This window comes from Orcinus orca, chromosome 4, assembly GCF_937001465.1.
Source record: "Orcinus orca chromosome 4, mOrcOrc1.1, whole genome shotgun sequence".
NCBI lineage: Eukaryota > Metazoa > Chordata > Mammalia > Artiodactyla > Delphinidae > Orcinus > Orcinus orca.
Window position 1 is genome coordinate 24440330 of NC_064562.1, and position 19548 is coordinate 24459877.

The following is a 19548-nucleotide window of genomic DNA, read 5'->3' on the forward strand; positions in this document are numbered from 1 at the left end:
AAGAATGTTATGTGAAAACAGGAGATTTGTGGAAACAAGCTGTGATGACATGAATGCTGAGAGTGAATCAAGGCAGAGAAGAATTCCAAGAGCTGTATGAACAAAGCCAAAATTTAGGGTGACTTTTCAGTAAGGGGTAGAGAGTGTCTAGGAGAGACCCAGCTGAACAAAAGCACTTATGCCCCCTCAGCAGACAACCTACTAGGACGTCCCTGTATAAAAGGGCTCCCCTTCTCCACACTGCTCGTCTCCATTCCTTATCCTGTTGTATTTTTTCTATTGTCACTTAAATATTATGTATTTCATTGCTTATTCTGTCCTCCCCTCAAAATAAGAATTGAGATTTGAAGATCCATGACGAGCTTTGTTTTCTGGTAACCTCCCACTGCCTAACACACATGAGGTGTGTGATAAATAGTGACTGACAATAAATGAATGAATGAATGGCATAGACACTAGCTTTCAAGTAATTTATACTATGAGATATAAAAGAAATACTCCTTCTGCAGATATTTATAAACCATTATAATTCACTGACCTGTGGGAAATTAAAACAATTTTTTAGCTTGCGGATTGTATAACGTGGTAGCGAATTTCACTTTAGCATTTTGTATGTTAAAGAGACATCTTGCTTATTTCTCTTTCACCGGTCATTAGGGTTATTAATTTAAATTCTACCCCTCACTCATCATCCTCACTTGAAGAAAATGCTCAACCCATTTGACCCATCGTGACCAGAAATGTCACGATGCCCCCAAATTTCAAGTTATTTCTTCTCCTTGCCTTTTGAGATTTCTGAAGGAAGGGATGGTTTTAGAATTAAGAAAACAAACTGCACATGCCATGAATGTTAGTGTGGTCTTTTCAGCAATAGAAGCAGCAGATGTCCCAGACGGGAATGTAGCAACGAGAGACAGGTGGAGGGGCTATTTTCAGACATGCGCCCCAGACACACCAGCAGGCACAGCTGCAAGTAGTCTGTGACCACAAGTCATTGAATGTCTCTTCCGCCTACCAGGCCGGGAGCGCCTGTGGAAGCAGGACCTTGGCTCGTCCATCTTCTAGCTCAGCCCGTTGTCCGGAACAGAGAGGCTGCATGCTACGCCCACTGCTGCACTGTGAGTTTGCAGTGTGCCAAAATGGATGCCTGTGAGTCAACCTTTTCCATCACAACTGTCAGCCACGTGCTTAATCTCAAAGGATATTATCCTTTGAGAGAGAGCTTACAGAAATCATACAATCCGTTATAAATCAACTTAGGTAATGGCATTATGAAAGGGTGTCAAACCAGAGGAAGTGTTATTTGTTCTAAAAATATTTTTAAAATTTATTCTAAAAATAACTGTACATTAGGACTACATGTCACATAAAATGCATTTAATAAAATCCCTCAGTTTAAAGACATTGCCTAATTGTTTCACATTGCAATACCGAACAATGGACTTGCCTATACTCTTACTTTCTAGCAGGTTTTTATGTGTTTGCTTCGCCTCACTATAAATAAAACTAGGACCCTCCACACCCCTGAAAGTGGAAAACACATCATTCATTTACATGAATATTCACTGGGCTCCTGGTCAAAGAATGAATTAGAGAGAAAACAGTCTTCTCTATTATGAAACCTGAATTCCCATGGAGGGAAAACGGCACACAATGCTAATGCAAAAGAATAATTTAATACAGAGTTATTTTATCTTTACTGTCACTTTAATCATAATCATAGAATTTAAGAAAATTATTTCAAAAAATCTGTTTATATTCCAAATATAACTCAGGGAACAATGTTTTCATCTCTCCTTCAGTATTGTTTCTAAAATTCTCATCTTCAAGGTTTTAAACTGGGAGATCCAATATCAGGGGAAAATTTAAAAACAAAGAAAAAAAAATTAAAGTGTCACTAGAGTTGGAGGTCTGAAGTGTAGTTCTAAATCCATGATTATGTCCAAAAATGGAAATCTGGGCAATTAAATCACTTCTCCCAGCCCCCAGGCTGGCTGTCCACTGACGGGCACTGTCAACCTCCGTTTGTCTGTCTTCTCTCTCACAAATCTGGGACTTGGACAAGTTACTCCACCATACTAGGCCTTAGTTTCTGGATGAAAATGTTGCATAGGATAACTGTATCTTTCTCATTGTTATTGTTATAAGAATTAAAGTAACCCAGGCAAAGCACTTAGTACATTGCTGGGAAAATAGGAAGCACTGCATAAATATTAGCTTGCATAGTACTTAAGGAAAATATGCCCAGAAGTCAGATGACTTAAATATAACTCCACTTCAAATACTTTTTGGAAAAGGCCGAGTATTTTAAAAAAAAAAGTCTATGAGAAATTCCTATTATAAAAAAGAAAAATGTATGTTTAAAAATAAAAGTTAGATTCAGGGAAATATAAACTAGAATAAATTCTAGTGAAAAAAAAAGATACGAAAGTTATGTGGTCCTTTACAGTTCTTAGTGTTGAGCACACGTTACCTATAATTCCTTATAGCTCAAATTTTTATTAGGTCATGTGGAATGTTTATCAGAGGCCAAGAAATGTCTGAATGAAATCAACAAACATTAAGATTTATTAAGACATGGCCAGTCTGTAGATGAAGAGACAGGAACCCATGGGAGTTAACTGGCTTACACCTGGTCACAGAACTAGTTAATGTGCAGAAGCCAAGTTAGAATCCGGGTTTCTCGCTCTTCAGTCCAGAATTCTTTCATCCCCCTCACGCTGTGCCTCATTTCCAGGACAGGTGGCAATTCCCTTTCCTTCTGACAGGCTCTCTGCCTGCACTCTGTGCGGCTCTGACCTTTCTTGCCTGCTCATGACAATGCAACACTCACCATTATCATTCTGGTGCAGGCACCCAAAGCAGATGATCATTAAATTGCTAGATGCACGATTTCAATCACTCACCTGGCTGGAGAGTGATATCAAGCAGGGTGGAGAATGCAGGGCACCTGTCTCAATCCCTGGCTCTGCTCTACGGGGAGCGTACAAATAAACCGTTCATCCTGCCTGCCCTGGTGGGGACTCAGCGCACATCACAGACATCCAGAATGCTCAGCAGGGTTGCATACCTGCCTGAAGCAGGTCCTCCATGGTCTCGTTCCCCTGGTACTACACAAGGATCCAGAGGAAGTGCTCCTCCATACACATACCTCCATCACCTATGATCATCTCACAAAGCCTTTATTCAAAGTGTAGGTTTCCTTTATACTACAACTTTCATGGATCTCCCAAGTTTTTCCAAGTACTGTCCAGAGCTGCATTATCCAGCATATGCACTAGTTTGTGGCTACTGTGAGTTGAGTTGTGTTCTAAGTGTAAACACAAATCAGATTTATAAGATGTGATATGAAAAATGGAGTGTGAAATATATCATTACTGATTTCTGAATTGATTACATTTTGAAATGATAATATTTTACATATATTGAGTTAAATAAAATAGTACAACTAATTTCACCTGTTTTCTTGTTACTCTTTTAAAAGCATGGGCTGCTAGAAAATTTTAAATTACATATGTGGCATGCATTAAATTTCTAGTAGACAGTGTTTTTTTTTATTTTTAATTTTTATTGTAGTATAGTTGCTTTACAATGTTAGTTTCTGCCATACAGCGAAGTGAATCAGTCATACGTATACATGTATCCCCTCTTTTTTAGATTTCCTTTCAATTTAGGTCACCACAGAGCACTGAGTAGAGTTCCCTGTGCTATACAGTAGGTTCTCGTGAGTTATCTATTTTATACATAGTAGTGTACATATGTCAATCCAAATTTCCCAATTCATCCTCCCTCCCCCCTTGGTATCCATAAGTTTGTTCTCTACATCTGTGTCTCTATTTCTGCTTTGCAAATAAGTTCATCTGTACCATTTTTCTAGATTCCACATATAAGCGATATTATATAATATTTGTTTTTCTCTTTTTGACTTACTTCACTCTGTATGACAGTCTCTAGAAGACAGTGCTGGTTTTTGAGGGTAAATGAAGATATCCATAATACTCTGACATATTCTCATAAAACTATATACTGGAACTGTGGTGTAGGTTTTAAAAGGTCTTTGAAAACCAGAAGTTTATATGGTGAGGCAGGCTGATACACAGCATCTCCTGCACATAACTTACAGGATGGGCCCTTTTTCATACTTTTGTACAGGTACTGTTTCTTCCCCCTCTACCCTAACAGACATGGTTGTGTGGTTTCCCACTCTATAGGAAGGGACAGAGGGTACATGAACTATATGCGCTGAAAAAATACATGACAAAGAAAAAAGAACTGAGAGAATATCTATTACAACTTGATGAACAGTCCAAAGAACACATTAAAATGCAATTTAGGGCAAAGTCATATATTATAAAATTACATCTTTACTATGAATATACCTCACAAGGTCTCAGAGCACAGACTGGTATCTGCTTGACTAAGTCATCACCAAAGGTGTGGTTTCATCTAATAGATGCTGCTGAAGAATGCAAAGAAATGTATAGAACATATTTGAAAGATTTATAATAAAAAATTTTAGCTGATTTTTTAAATTGGAGTACTTAGTGGCTAGAGTCCACGGCACATTGTAATGGCAGAGCCATTACCTGCTCTCTGTTCTTGGCCAAGAACTTAAATTCTCAAGAATTTTTTTCAGTGTCCAAAAAAATATTTTGGAGGAGTGATGAGATGTATATTAATTAGCGGTACTTCACAGCTGCTCAAGGCGTGACAATTTTTCTCTATCCAGAATATCATGTGCTCTGAGGGTGTCAGAAAAGCCAAGGCATGCTGACTTGTTCTTATTTAGACTCATTCTTATCATGCCTGAGATTTAGTTGGGTAATATAATTACCATTTTATTGATTTCTGATGTGTCATAAAATGTACTCCATTCTTACCATGTTACTGCAATTATTTTTAGACACCCCCTCCCTTTTTATTCTGGTGCTTCTAAAAAAATATAAGATGGCTGGCAAACCAAAATCATGGTATGCTTCCTAATGCATTCAATACATATATCATGATTTGCTAATTTCCGGGCACAGAGCTAGGGCTATTAAAGTAAACAAAATACACATGATCTTTGCAAACAAAATATACATGATCTTTGCAATCAAAATAAACTAGTATTTTGTTAAACAAAATACTAGTTTAACATCTAGTAGGAGAGTGGAGACATTACTAATAAATAATACCATTCTGCCCAAGTTGCATTACTAATAGCATCTTGATTTTGTTTAAATGGGAATTGTATCCCGATTCCCTTCTACCCAGGGACTCTGATCGTCCCAGGGATTATGTAAGTGGTGGGACAGTTGGCCCTCTGTACCCTGGGGTGCAGAACCACTGATATAAAACCCGCAGATATGCAAAGCCAACTGTAAGGGACTTGAGCAGCCATGGATTTTTGGTATCCGAGGAGGATCCTGGAACCAATCTCCTGAGGATATTGAGGAACGACTGTATACTTTCCAGAATTGAAGGAACAGGATGAGTTGCTCAGAACCTTTTCAATTTGGAATGTGATACCTGGAGGTGTAATGGTCAGACTGTACAACACTTTAAGAAAGGAGAAGCAGGACAATGGACAGAGACTGGTTGCTTTAAGTCCTTTTGAGTAGCTGGAGACTTGGGCAATTTCCCCATGACTTTTCTTAACATGAGAAGAACAAGTCTGTTACCTACTCTTCATCCAGTTACTTGCTTCTGAATGCATTCCTAACTGATACAATAGGCATGTCAGAGAATGCCCATTGAGAAGTTTCTTTTGGTCCAGGAATTATAGATGAGTCTTTGTCAAGGATGAGGACACAAGATAACAAATGTTCCACATGATAAGTTCAGAAAACCTCATCACAGTGCCTAAAAGGAGCCAGTTTAGAGAAACTGGTCTATTAGTAGCCACAACACAGCCAGTTCATATAAAGGTAGTGCTGGAAGAGAGAGGTCAAAACTTGGGGAGGATACAATTTAGGAAATGAAGCAGATCTCTCTCTTCATTACCCTCAGGAAGACATCTTGATCTCCAAGGCCAAAACCAAAGTCATGGGAGTATGGACCCAAAACATGACTTATGAAGCTTGAAGGTGTCCAAACCATCTCTACCTCTGCTGTGTTGGGAACCGGTGATCGTGTCTCCTTTGGGAATCATTGCTTATCTAGTACCCGATGCTGCTGGGGCTCATAGAAACGGTCAGAAGAGACATGGTTCAGCCAGAACCAGATCCCCCACGATGGGAAAGTATACAATGGGAAGGGGCCTCCAAGGCCTCCAGAAATACCTATATTTGTGCTCACAGGAGAGCCAGCATTTCACTCCGCCACAAAGAGAACTCGGGCAGCATTATGCTGAGAAGCATAAAAACCAGCATAAAGGGCACCACACCTCATGGTGGGCAAGCACAGAAGGAACCTCTCCCCTTTCCTTTCTCCTGAGTAACTGAGCAATGAGAGGAGGAAAGGGGAGAATGTGTGAGGATGGACCATTCCCCCTCCCCTCAACACAAGTTGCTAGAAGCGCAGAGTTGTCTACAGCCTGTAGCAGGAAATGGTGGAGGAGAGGGTGGAAGAGAATAATTTCAAATCAGAGAAGAGACTCAAGTTTTAAAATGAATAAGATGCATTCCATTCCAAGAACTTGAGTGAGAGAAAAAATAGGGGGGAAATTCATACAATTAGGCCAAGATGTCATTAAAATCTCAAGCAAGGAGGATTTAACACAGAGAAATTGTGGGAGTGAGCAGTTGGAGGAAAATAATTAAACCAGCTCATCTTTCTTGAACCTCAAAAAGTAAATGGTAATTTTTTAAAAAAAATGATTAACTTACTAAGAGTTATAAATTTCATTCTTTTTTTTTTGCCACTTGCAGCAACGTGGATGGACTTGGAGGGCATTATGCTAAGTGAAATAAGTCAGACAGAGGAAGACACATGCTGTGTGACATCACTTACCATGTGAAATGTAAAAGCACAACAAACCAGTGAATAAATAAAATAAGAAGCAGACCCACAGATACAGTGAACAAACTGGTGGTTATCAGTGGGGAGAGGGAAGGGGGAGGAGCAAAATAGGGGTGGGGGAAAAGGGTTATTATGGGATTATATGAAATCATGTGTGTGAAACATTTGAAAATTGTAAAGCACTATAGATTTTTTTTTTAATTTAAAAAAAGAGTTACAAATTTCAGAAGGCCTTACATTATATGAAGGAACTGTAAAGGGTGTGAGGACGGCTTGCACTGGCGGTTCTAGTTTGAAGGAGGACGTCTGAGTGGTCGTAGGCAAAAGGCCTGTGACCCGAGTCCTGAGCTGGGAGAGAGCACCACTGGGCAGCCAGGCAAGGAGACTGCATGTGTCCTGCAGGGAGAGAGGCCTGAGGCTGGGAGGACTCGCTGGTTCCTTGGGAGAAACTCTAGCAGCCCAGGTAGTCTTGGCACCAAGATTGGCGGTGGAAGTGAGAGCAGCACAAGAGGCTGAAGGGACTGGCAGGAAACAAAGCATGAAGATTCATTTAAGTCAAAGAGAGTTATTCAGCCTGTTCCAGGAAGAAACTAGAAGGCTGCGTTCGGCATGAGAGAGCACGAAGTACCCTTTTCCTTCCCCTACACTGAGAGATGAAGAGGTGGCTGACTCACTTCTCAGCCAATGCAAGGCACGCTTTCTGGAGGGTCCCCTTGGCCGGTTGGGATGGCAGCTGTTGCCAATGAGGAAATGAATGCTACCTAGTACAGGGCTCCCCACACCCACCAGAAGAAGGTTGCCAACTGCCTGTAGGATTTCAGGGAATTTCAAATAGGCCTTTCAGTTGGCAGGGCCTCTTAGACTCAACTTACTTCTGGACTTTTTCCACCTTTCTGAATGCAGGATCCCAGGGACCAGCCTGCTGGGCTATTCTTCAGGAGCCTCCATTGCCTACTGTAAACTTGTCCAAGCAAAATGACCTGTTACTCTCTTGCTCTCCCAACTTGTAAAAGCTTGAGATGCAATGGCTCAGATGCAGCAGGAAAACCTCAGCTGGATTTTCCAGCACTGGGCTGCACTTCGGTGGCATCTTCTGTTTCAACCCGCCCTACAGTGTTGAAGCGGCTGGACGCAGAAAACATCCCAGTCCCACGGCTAGTCAGCCCTCTGCGTCCTTGCGGGAGCGGTCGAGCTCACACCTGCAATTTCCCAGCCTCCTGTTGGTCCTGGAATGTTGGCTCCAAATCACATCTCAGTTACCTGCAGGGCAATTTCTAGACTCATCTCTAGCCAGCTGAACTAAATAAGAATTCACTTGAGGATGATTTTCAGGAGACAAGGAATGAAGTCCATGCAATTCCACAAATATGTGACCGTGTCTCCTTGCAGGTCACACTCTATTAATTTAACTCAATTTTATTTGTCAGCTAGAAGGCAGGAGGCCAGAGAAAACCCAAATGATTAGCTTAGAAATGATGTGTGTGCCTTTTGGAAACAAAAGAAACACTTACCCCAACCTCTGGCGGGGGATCCTTATGTTCAGGGAGGACACTTGTTCTAACCTAAGGAGAAAAACAAACATTTTCTGTATGACTTTGGAGTAGAAACCAGTGCAGAAGCTTCACACAGGTGCTGTTTGCATTTTCCCTCATCTGGCATCAGTTCAGACTCTGTGGTTAATCATTACTGAAGGTACCTGTGTATGACATCCACTGTGGGCAACAACGATGCTATCTTTTTATAGTTCCTGAATTTCCTGAGGTTCTTAAGTAGACAGAGCTCATCCCATCACTCCTTGTCAAATACAGAGATATCTGGGCTTTAGGTGAATCACTTTTAATCTCCTTGAAAAGCAAAGCTCATTCAACATTCCAGGGAAAGGACAGAGTTGGCACAGAGAATGTCATCCCATGAATGCTTATAAATATTTATTCTCTTTTAGGATATCTCTCTCTCTCGAGAATTCTGGGCCAAACTGTGATATACCATCATCTAGATTCCTTTGAAAACTAATTCTTGATTGTGGGAGAGGATAATAGTGTCAAATAGTCATTTGGGGAAGCTTTTCATATGTTTAAAAAGCATTCCTGGTGAAAAATCAACTCCTTAGATGATAAGGAGACATATTTCTTCTAGTGGGTGGTGATCCTCAACGCTGGCTGCATGTTAGAAGTACCTGGAGACCTTTCAAACTACCTGTGCTCTTTCCTGTCCATGGATATTGACCCTAATGTACAGTTACGAGTCTATGATTCTCTATTTAAGAAAAAAGATGTTTCCGACAAAAAGAAGTCACAATTATCTTTCTCACTTACGAAAAAGCTAGTAAAAGCAGGAAGAAAACATAAAACCTAAACCTAGTATATCTAAATTTGAAGTAAGGATGAGATAAACAATTAAATGAATACACAGCAACATACAAGAAGACTGTGTTTAACTGGAGAGCAGAGGGCTGTGGGGAGGGATGGGAGAGAGGAACCCAGGAACATATAATGGATCAACATTTTAGGGGATCATTTTAACAAAATCCCTTTGGAGGTGCAGCAAGGGCAATCATACTTCTTTGTTTCTTTATGACAGATCCAGCATTATCACTTGTACAATTTGTCAGTCATTATGACTCAAAATTGTTCACCATTATTTTGTCACACAAAATAATGACAGGAGAGACCCCCACAGAGTAAACACAATTTACAGAACATGCTCAGCTCAGGATTTCACGACAGAGAGCTCACTGTTTAAGAGCATTTCCAGGTTGGTAGCTGCATTAACGTTCTTTGGTCCAGAATGTTCAGAGGTACCCTTCAGTCTCATTATCTGGAAATCATTAGCTTGCCTCAAAGGATGAGGAAGCTTGGAAACTATATATTAATATATAGCATGCTGTAATGGACCATATAGTGTGTGTGTGTGTGTACACATAGACTATAAAAATCAGTGTGTGTGTGTGTGTGTGTGTGTGTATAGACTATATACATAGCATGTGTAATATACACACACTATACACATATATACATATGTATACTAGAATATATACATAGTGAATAAATTATATACAGAGTGAATAAATATTCACATACATGCAACTCATACACACACATATATATGTGTATATTTATACATCATTTTAAGAAAATATTTGATATCCAAATAACATTACCCAAAAGGATATATAAATATAGTATATGGATATATACATGTATAGACTATACACGCAGTGTGTGTATATACACACACACTATATACATATATACATATATATATATATCAGAATGAACTACATATATAGGGAATATTCACATACATGCAACTAATACACACATGTATATATGTGTATATTTACATATCACCTTAAGAAAATATTTGACATCAAAATAATATCATCCAAAGGGATATATAAATACAGTATGTGTGTGCGCATATATATACATATATGTATATATTTATATGGACTATACACATAGTGTGTGCATATACATAACACTATATACATATATATACCAGAATGAACTATATATACAGTGAATAAATATTCACATACATGCAACTCATACACTAATATATATGAGTATATTTATATATCATTTTAAGAAAATATTTGACATCCAAATAACACCATCCAAAGGGATATGCTTGAATTTAGAAATAAAGTGAAAGAAGTCCGAAACTGTTAAACATATGTAGGACTGCATATAGTGTGTGTGTGTGTGTGTGTGTGTGTGTGTGTGTGTGTGTGCGCATGTGTGTGTGTGTAGACAATGCAATCTAATGTTGGACAAAGGCAGAATAATAGTGACAATTCCTGCAACATCGTCATTAAACTCCTAAATTTAAATTGATTTTATCAGTATAACATTTATTTCTTAAATGTTAAATAAATATGAATAAACTATATAGAAAAAAAGATTTTTAACACAAAGGTGTATACTATGAAAAAGTCTAAAGATATTCACAGACTGGTTTGCCATATCCAGTGTGTGCGTGTGTTTTTGTGTGAAGGAGAGAGAGAATGAATTTCACTTTACATAATAAAAGTATTTTTGAAAAGTACATGTACATCACATTTTATTAACTCATGGCATGTTTAAATCACTAGCAGAGCTCTTGATTTAGAGGAAGTGAAAGACAAAATTATAAATCAATTTTAAATTGTATAAAGTCAAATTTTTATAGGAAATGTTTGATTAAGTCAGCATGTATGTACAGTTCTAAAACCTTTATATTTAAGGTCAGTACTACTTATGTTTAGCACATAGGTTACATATCGATGATGCTTTTCTTGTGTTATCGTGCAACCCTCTTCACAGTGAACACAAACTAGGTGGCAAACACTGGGTTTGCAGTGAATAAGGTCCCATTCCTTCTCTTCAGGACTTCAGACTCTGATGGGCAGGACAAATGTCTAAATAATCCAGGACAATGCTGTAAATTCTATAGTGGAAATGTGAGCATTTTCCTGTCTGCATTCAGAGTGAAGAGTAACTAGTTCAGCCTGTAAGTGTCAGGAAAGGCTTCACAAAAGAGGCGGTCTGGGTTTTGAACAATGCGTAAGAGTTTTAGGTAAAGAAGGATGCGACACACTAAGCAAGGTGTTATGTATCAGGCATGTAGCATGGAGTCATAAAAGCCCATCTGTGTTTGGAAAAGAGTGAGTAGTCTGATGATGCTATAACATGGGGGCCTCTAGGGATGTGACAAAAGCCGACTGTGTTTGGGGAGAGAGGCTGGGGGCCATTTGTTGTAGAGATCCATCTATCATGTTATAGAATCGGAGCTGTATGCAATTTCTAGGAAATCTAGCAAGGTGTTCAAGTAGAGGAGTGACATGATCGGAGCCCCTTGAATCATCCCAACTCTGCCCAGACTCACATCGGAAGAATTATTTAACCTCTTTACGCCAGTTGCCCTTTGCCTTTACGTCCGCTATCTTTAACACAGGGTTAATAAGAGACGCCACAAGTTGTCACGAGTATGACATCTTTTCAGCACTTAGAACAGTACTTAACACAGAGAGGGAAGGAGGGAGGAAGTGAGAGAGAAAGGGAAGGAGGAAGAGAAGAAGTGAGGGGGGGAGGGGAAACAAGAAAGAAGACAAAAGAGAGAGGGAAGAGATGACAGAGGAAAGATGGGAGGAAGCAGAGAGACAGGGAGACAGGACCAGAGCGAGGAATATGTCACTGAAAAAAAAAAAAAAAACATAAATAAACCCTGGACAGATTTAGCTGAGACCTCTTGGTGAGAAAGGGATGAAGCAATGGCTGTTACTGTAGCATCTGGAATATTCTAGTTCATCGGCAATGTCATGCCTCCTGAGATTTACTGGCCTTCCTTAGAAATTCATTTTCCCTTTTTTGGTCTTATTAGCAGTTCTTCTCCCTGTTTTTCTTCACCATACCCCTCCCTGTCTCCTGTCCCTTCCTGGAAGATAAGAATGTCTGCCTGACTACACATTTAGAGTTCTTATAACATCCTTTTGTCTGGATTTTTATGATATCAAATAAAGCAAGAAAGATCAATTACTAGAAGAGGTCATGTAGAAAATTATATATTCCGTCTTAAATATTTCTTAAGGTTCCTGTAAAACAAATGCATTTCCTTCTCTATCAACTTCATAAGCTCAACATTCTATGCACTAAATTTACCCTGAAAAAAAAAAAACAACCAACCAAAGGAAAATCAGGTAGCATAGTGTGAGTGACACTCTTTCATCAAATCCTTATAGATTAGTTCATAAACTTTGTTTCCAAGCAAGAGGCTACTTGGGCTACCACTGAAGTGGCTGAACACAGCACTCCAGTCCATGGGGGACAACTTATTAAAAGAGTCACCCTTGCTACAAAGAGGCTGGGCACAGCTACCCTGAGCCAGGGAGGAGGGTGATTACTGTACTTTTCATAGGTGAGTGGTGCTAGGATACCGTTGGGTAACCAGATCCACAGGGAGGCCGTGCTGCCATGATGCTGTGCAGCAGGTTGTCCAGGCCTGGACCTCACTGGTAGGTGAGGAAGGAGCAACCTTCCCCTGGAAGGCGGAATGGAAGATGTTGGCAATAGTGGAGGAATACCTCGGGGCAGGGAGAAAGCCCAGGTTCTTTCCTCAGACTACTGTCATATGTGATAAGATCTCTGATAATGAATGTGTCATTGAAACACATCCCTTTTTTCTAATAAATGCATTACTCTTATTCTTTCTGTATCTCGAATTAAAATATATACTATCATCACATTTACTTGTTCCACTTGGAATGAGATATAGAATTGCCTTAATATTCAAACACATGGAAATCTGACTGCAACAGAAATGTTTAGCCCTCTTGCACAATATGAATTTTTGGACAGGAAGCTGCTCAGTCAGGATTATATTTCCTAGGATGCCTTGTATTGACAGATAACCACGTAACTAGTTCCTATCAATAAAATATAAGTGATGTTTGCCGCATCTAAACTGGATTTTTCAGAAGTGGATCTAGAATGCCCTCTCCATTGTCTCTGTAGGTGACTGCAGAGCTGCACCTGGTCCCAGAATGACGACATAAAAGAAAGCCATCCACCATCCATCACTACCAGTATTAGGCTATCAAATGATTGGTTAGCTTTCTAGTGCTGTGTAAAAAATAACAACAAACTTAGCTGTTTAAAACAACATTCACTTATTAGTTCACAGTCTGTATGTCAGAAGTCCAGGCCTGGTATGGCCGGGCTCTCCCATCCAGTCCTACATGCAAGGCTCAAATCAAGGTGGCAGCTGGCCGCATCCTCATCTGAAAACTTGTCTAGGGAAAGGTCAGCTGCCAGCTCCCGCAGGCTGTTAGCAGAACTCAGTTCCTTGCAGCTCTAGCACTGAGGTCCCTGTTATCTTGATGGCTGTCAGCTGGACACTGCTATAAACTGTTGGAGGTGACCCTCATTCCTTGCCGTGTGGCCTCCTCCATCTTCAAATCCAGCAATAAAGAATCTCGTTTGCATCAAACCTTCTTGCACTTCAGATCTTCAGATTATGTAAAACATGTACATGGGGTGGTACCTTGGGGCCATCTTAGAAGTCTGTCCACCACAATGATAAGAGCTAAACGTCCATTGTGCTGAGACACTGAATTTTGATGTTTACCTTTGTTTCAGGGGCCAGCATAACTCAGACCTCCCATTGGTTGTAAATGAAATTTTGAATTCAGTTTATGGCTATGAAGAAATGAAGCAAAATAGGTCATATTAAATCCTAATTCAGTATTCTAATGTCAACAAAAATGCATTAACTACTTATTATGACCCAGCCACTATTATAAACGCTGGAAATCTCAGAGATTAAGAAGACATCGTATTCCTATAGGCAATACTAATAACATGGTTAAGAGTCAAAATATGCAATAATAATTGTTAAGCATTTTCAATTGTCTAAAACCTATCAGCCACTCAGATATTGATTTTCCAACTGTGGATGGGGAAAATGATCTATGCGCAAATGCCAACAATTTGGACCACAGAATATTAGAGATGGAAGGGCTCTTAGAGCTAACCTAGAAAGACTACCTACGCAATGTGAAATTTTTATCTGAAATATGCCTGAGAAGTACATTTAAAATTTCTCCTTGAACATGTTTAGTCTCTAATTTACTATCTCACTAATTAGTACAGTAGAGATAGTGTTACAAACTCACATACCCAAAGGCTCCAAGCAGGTTAAATTAATGAAAGAAGTGAACTGGGTGTAAGAGACAATAGGGATTGTAGAAGACTCTGGCAAAGTAGAAATCACATGCCCAGTCTATAAGGAGCAGCAACTATCTAGCTTCAGATGATAAAAAATTCCCAAGAAAAAGTTATTCAACTATCAACTGTGGGTAAATCCTACTTCCTTTGCAGGTGGGCTGTGACCAGCATTTACTTACTTTTACCAGAAATGGGCCTGGTAAATGAGGTGGGTGGTCGAAGCAGGTCCAGTACTATTTTAGTAAAAATAAATAAACAAATAAAAGTGCTACCCTAAAACAGTTGTTCTTAATCTTGACAACACATTGGAATCATCCGGCATAATTTTAATGCCACTTTCCAGGCCACATTCTAGAATAATTACATCAGAATCTCTGAGGGAAGGGTCTGTTCCAGCATCAGTGTTTTTCAGTGCTCACTCCCCACTTGATTCCAATGTGTAGCCAAAGTTCAGAACTACTGATCTAAAATAAATGAGCTGTTTTGAGTGTGAGCCTCATAAATGCCAAATCCTATACAAGTTCACAAAAAGGCACTGTGCAATGGTCAGGTGATAGAATAAGTCTTCCTTTGGAAAAGATTTTTTTTTAAAGTTAACAGAATGTCAGAGCTGGAAGTGATCTTAAACGTTATTTATTGGGCAATTTTTCGTAAACGCCAGTGTACACACTCGTCACCTACTGGTCTGTAAGCTGGTCAGGAGGATGGTCTGAGGACCGTCCCCTAGAAGCTTGTTATAGAAATGCAGAATCTCAGGCTCATTCCAGACATACTGAATCAGAGTCTTCATTTCATCAAGGTTCCCACGTAATTCATACGCATGTTTATGGTCTGGTCTAGAGTACTTACGCGTGAAACAGGTCACAGACGAGAATGGTAGATAGATATTCATTTGCACCTAAACACGCTTAAATAAGTAATGGGATTTATTCTTCTGGTTATGAAGGTAATTAGTCACTTTTTAAATGTCAATCATCTGTAGAGCTCCAGATAATATTTTCTTTCAGACATGTCTTTCCTTTGTTATGCTTTGTTACATCATGTTATGGGGAAGGGTTTGCTCTTGTCATCAAGTCAGGGATTGATTTGGGACAGAGCTAGTCTGGAATTGTAGTAAGACTCGGTGTTGTAGGCTGAATCTCCACTTTCCCAACCTGTCTACCCCCAATCCCACGCTCCCTCCACCCCCAATCCCAAGCTTCCCCAGTCCCAAATTCTTATGTTGAAGCCCTAAGCATCAGTACCTCAGAATGTGACTATCATTGGAGACAGGGTGATTAAGTTAAAATGAGGCCACTAGGATGGGGCACTCATGCAATAGGACCTGTAACTTGACGAGAAGAGGAAGAGACACCAGGGGTGCAAACACAAAGGGATAACTATGTGAAGAGGCAGCAGGAGGGTGGCCATCTGCAAGCCAAGGAGAGAAGCTTCAGAAGACCTCATCCCTGCCAACACCTTGATCTTGGACTTCCAGAGTCCAGAAATGTGAGAAAATAAATTTCTGTTGTTGAAGCCGCTCAGTCTGTGGCACTTTTTCATAGCAGCCTTAGCAAACTAAGCCACTCAGTCTACCTGTGTTGTAGGGTATGGCCATCCGTAACTTTCAGCTGACAGCCTAACTGGTCTTTGCTCCTCAGTCCTTGAAAGGATGCTGGAGATCCTTAGATGTCTCAGTGTACCGCTTTTGTACTGGGCCTCAGCTTCAACGTCTGGCAAATGTCTTTAGAGACAGACCAGCCGTGAGTTCGAGTCCCTTCTGTTCTCTAAGTTTGTCATTTCAGCTACACATGAAAACCAGAATCTCTGCTGGGTTCTGGGCCTGGCAGCTGCCACTTTGTGTTTAGCAAAGACAGATGCTCAGACTTCTAGCTACAGAGAGAATCCGTAATCGCCCCCAGGTGAGAGATGGCTTTTTAGTCCCTCATTGGCTGGTTTTGGTTCCTTTCCCTGGTTTCCTAAACACTGTGAAACCGTGGGAGGTTTCACTCTGCTTTATATAAGCTTTTGGCCTGGTTCTTTCGCCTCCTGTCAAGGTCAGGATTCAGCGATTCTCTTCTGAGAAAAAGTGCCCATTGATTTGAGGTCCCTGAAGTCTCAGTTTCTCAGTCCATCCAACACAACGGCTGAAAGCTCTGCTACTTTCTCTTCTTCTAAGGAGCAGCAGCCCTGTGTCCAGGCAAATGCCTGTTCTTCAACCTACTCTCAGAATCAGCAAATGCCCGAAGAGGAAAAGTCCACAGGCTCCTGATAGCTCCACTCTGAAACGTCCTCCTTTCTCTGGAATTTTAGTTTCGCATGTTGTTATTACTGTCACAGCTTGATGATGTTTCCAAACGTGATTTTTATAACACGTTCGGCTTGTTTCTAGGTGGCGTCAGACGGAGCATTGCTTGTTTCAACTGCCACATCCTACCCAAACTAACCTTCGTAATATCTGAAAGTTATCGCGAAGCTAAGGGATCTTCCAAACGTGATGAAGAGGTGAACAATGATACTCAACAGAATGTAGGAGCTAAATATGATCGGAGAGGGCAAAAGATGTCATTACATGTTGGGCTGTCTGTTAAGTCTTCGATACACCAGTTACAAATGGATAACTACAGGTAGTTCTCTTCATAAAAGCAGAGTTAACCCTGAAGCCTGAGCACTAACTAAAAATAATCCAATAATTATTGAGTGTGATGTGCTATCTTAATCTTTACCAGGTAAACGTGATCACCTTTCACATGTCAAAACATATTATGCAAATGATATACACAAGAACATTCTAGAGATTCCCAAGCCAAATGAGATAACATTAAGAAAAGTGTAAGCACTCTTAGTTTAGATGCATCTAATCGTAGGAGTTTTCCATTTCTCTAAGGCAATGATGGTCACACCACAGCCCTCTGGTCACATCGGTCCCTTTATGTTTAATTGGTGGCCTTTTAAGACTACTAATTTCACTATGTGAATGCAACATTATGCTAAATTCTACCGGTCATATAGGTGTCATGTGGTTCTTTAAGTTAATGGTGACAGCAAATGTGCTCCAGAGTCACATAACTGTGGGCATCCCTGCCATTACCCACATTTTATTCCATTTCCCTTTCCAAGAGAGTCACTGAAAGATACAGGCTCGACTGAAAATAAGAGATGCTAAAACTGAGGTCTAGTTTTCATGAAGTCAAAGAGGTCTCTCTACCTCTGTTCTGAGCATAAACTCTTCTGCCTTTCATACTCTTTACCTCTGGAGCCTCCTGAAAGGGACACTAGCCTGGGAAAGGCAGCACTGGTCAGACCCCATCAGGTATCTTACACTGCATCTCAGAGTCAAGTCTTGTCCTGGGCACTTACCTAAAACAAATAGGACAAACCTCCAAAGAGCTGTACAATTTAAAAACAAAACTTTTTTTCAGTGTTAATAGATATTTAGCTATTTTTAAAACTGAGGTAAAGAATAAAGGACTTCTCTGCACTGCAGAAACAGAATCTAAAAATGTGTTTTAGAGGCACTGAAGACATTAACTGATAATTTGCTAAACAGCTGCTCATTATAAATTGAGAATTCTATTCCTGCTGACTTCCAAAGCCTCACATGAGAATATTATTAACATTTCAATACACAGAGCATTTGACTCAAATATCATGTATCCATATTAATAGATTTTTGGTCAGGTTAAACCTCCATTACTGCTTTCATTCCTCTTCCTCTATTTCTCCACAACTCCAATATACAAAAATAACTGTACCATCATTCTGAAAAATGGAAAGAGAGTCAATGGGAACTGATCTCTTAATCCCAGCACTAGACCTGGGTTGAATATGTGCTACCCTAGAAAGAAATAATACAAACTTACAATTGATCAGTAAGGATAATGGAATCAAAGGAAATAACTATACTTCCTTCGCCTATGGGTTAATTATTTCAGAGGCACATGCATTAATTTTTTTTACTTGTATTATCTCACTCAATTCCTATAGTTCTGTGTTGTATTATTCTTGTTTGGCCCATTTTACAGATGAGAGAACTCAGTTTCAGAAAACTGGAGTAATTTGCTCACTTCAATAGCAAGTTACAGATCAGACATGAAATGGTCTGCTTTCAAAGTCTGCACCCCTTCCATGGTGGTGTGCCTTTCTGAGCCCCCCTGGTGGTGGCTTTAATTGTCTTCCCTAGGGCTGCTTAATGAGTTTTAAAAACCAAACATCTATTGGCCTCAGGGAATAGAAACAGACACAGTTTATCACTTGCCAGACTCAAAACCACCATCCTTAAGGTATTAACAGCCTCCAGTTAAGACCACAGTCATGAGTTAATGAACGAGCCTTTAGACAGAGAACAGTGATATCTACACAAGCACATGTCTATTACTCTGTTGCTCAGTGAAAGTCATTAGTCCCAGCACTGTAAGGCTAAATAATTTCTAGGTAGCTTTAAAATAAAATTATTGCGATATCATTTAGTATTTTAAGAGACCATTTACAACCCAGGCTTTTGTAACCCCAGTCAAAAGAAGATCACCAAGCCCTGGGTAAAGATCAATTGATTTATATAAGCAACCCACAAAGCATATTTTTTGACAAACTGGAATATAATGGTGTATACCGGCACAGAGGGAAGGCTTTTGATGTAGCTATCCGATGAAGTGCTGTGTTCGTCTTCAGGCAAAACTGGGATAATTCAACAGCTCCATTCTATCATCACCCTAGTTTCTTTCTCTATGGAATTCCACCAAAGTATCTAATAATTTATTCCATCATTGGGTCTGGGCACTGGCTGCACTTGAGAACCACCTGGAGAAGCTTTAAAAATTCGGAGGCATTATTTACACTCCTTTAAATAACCCGTTTCTAATCACTCAGAGTTTTCACTGCTCTCTCTTCTCATTTACTCTTCAAAGCAACCTTATGAGAA

The 19548-nt window shown here is 39.9% G+C and overlaps 1 protein-coding gene across 10 annotated transcripts in view; it reads right to left on the reverse strand.

Annotated features, from left to right (window-relative positions):
• INPP4B (inositol polyphosphate-4-phosphatase type II B) overlaps positions 1 to 19548 on the reverse strand; it is a 725833-nt gene that overhangs the window by 243923 nt on the left and 462362 nt on the right. For all 10 annotated transcript variants that reach the window (XM_004263595.3, XM_049709522.1, XM_033402505.2 and 7 more), the window contains one exon: positions 8454 to 8504. In XM_004263595.3, coding sequence (XP_004263643.1) covers positions 8454 to 8504 — 51 coding nt within the window. The remainder of the gene's footprint in view (positions 1 to 8453; positions 8505 to 19548) is intronic.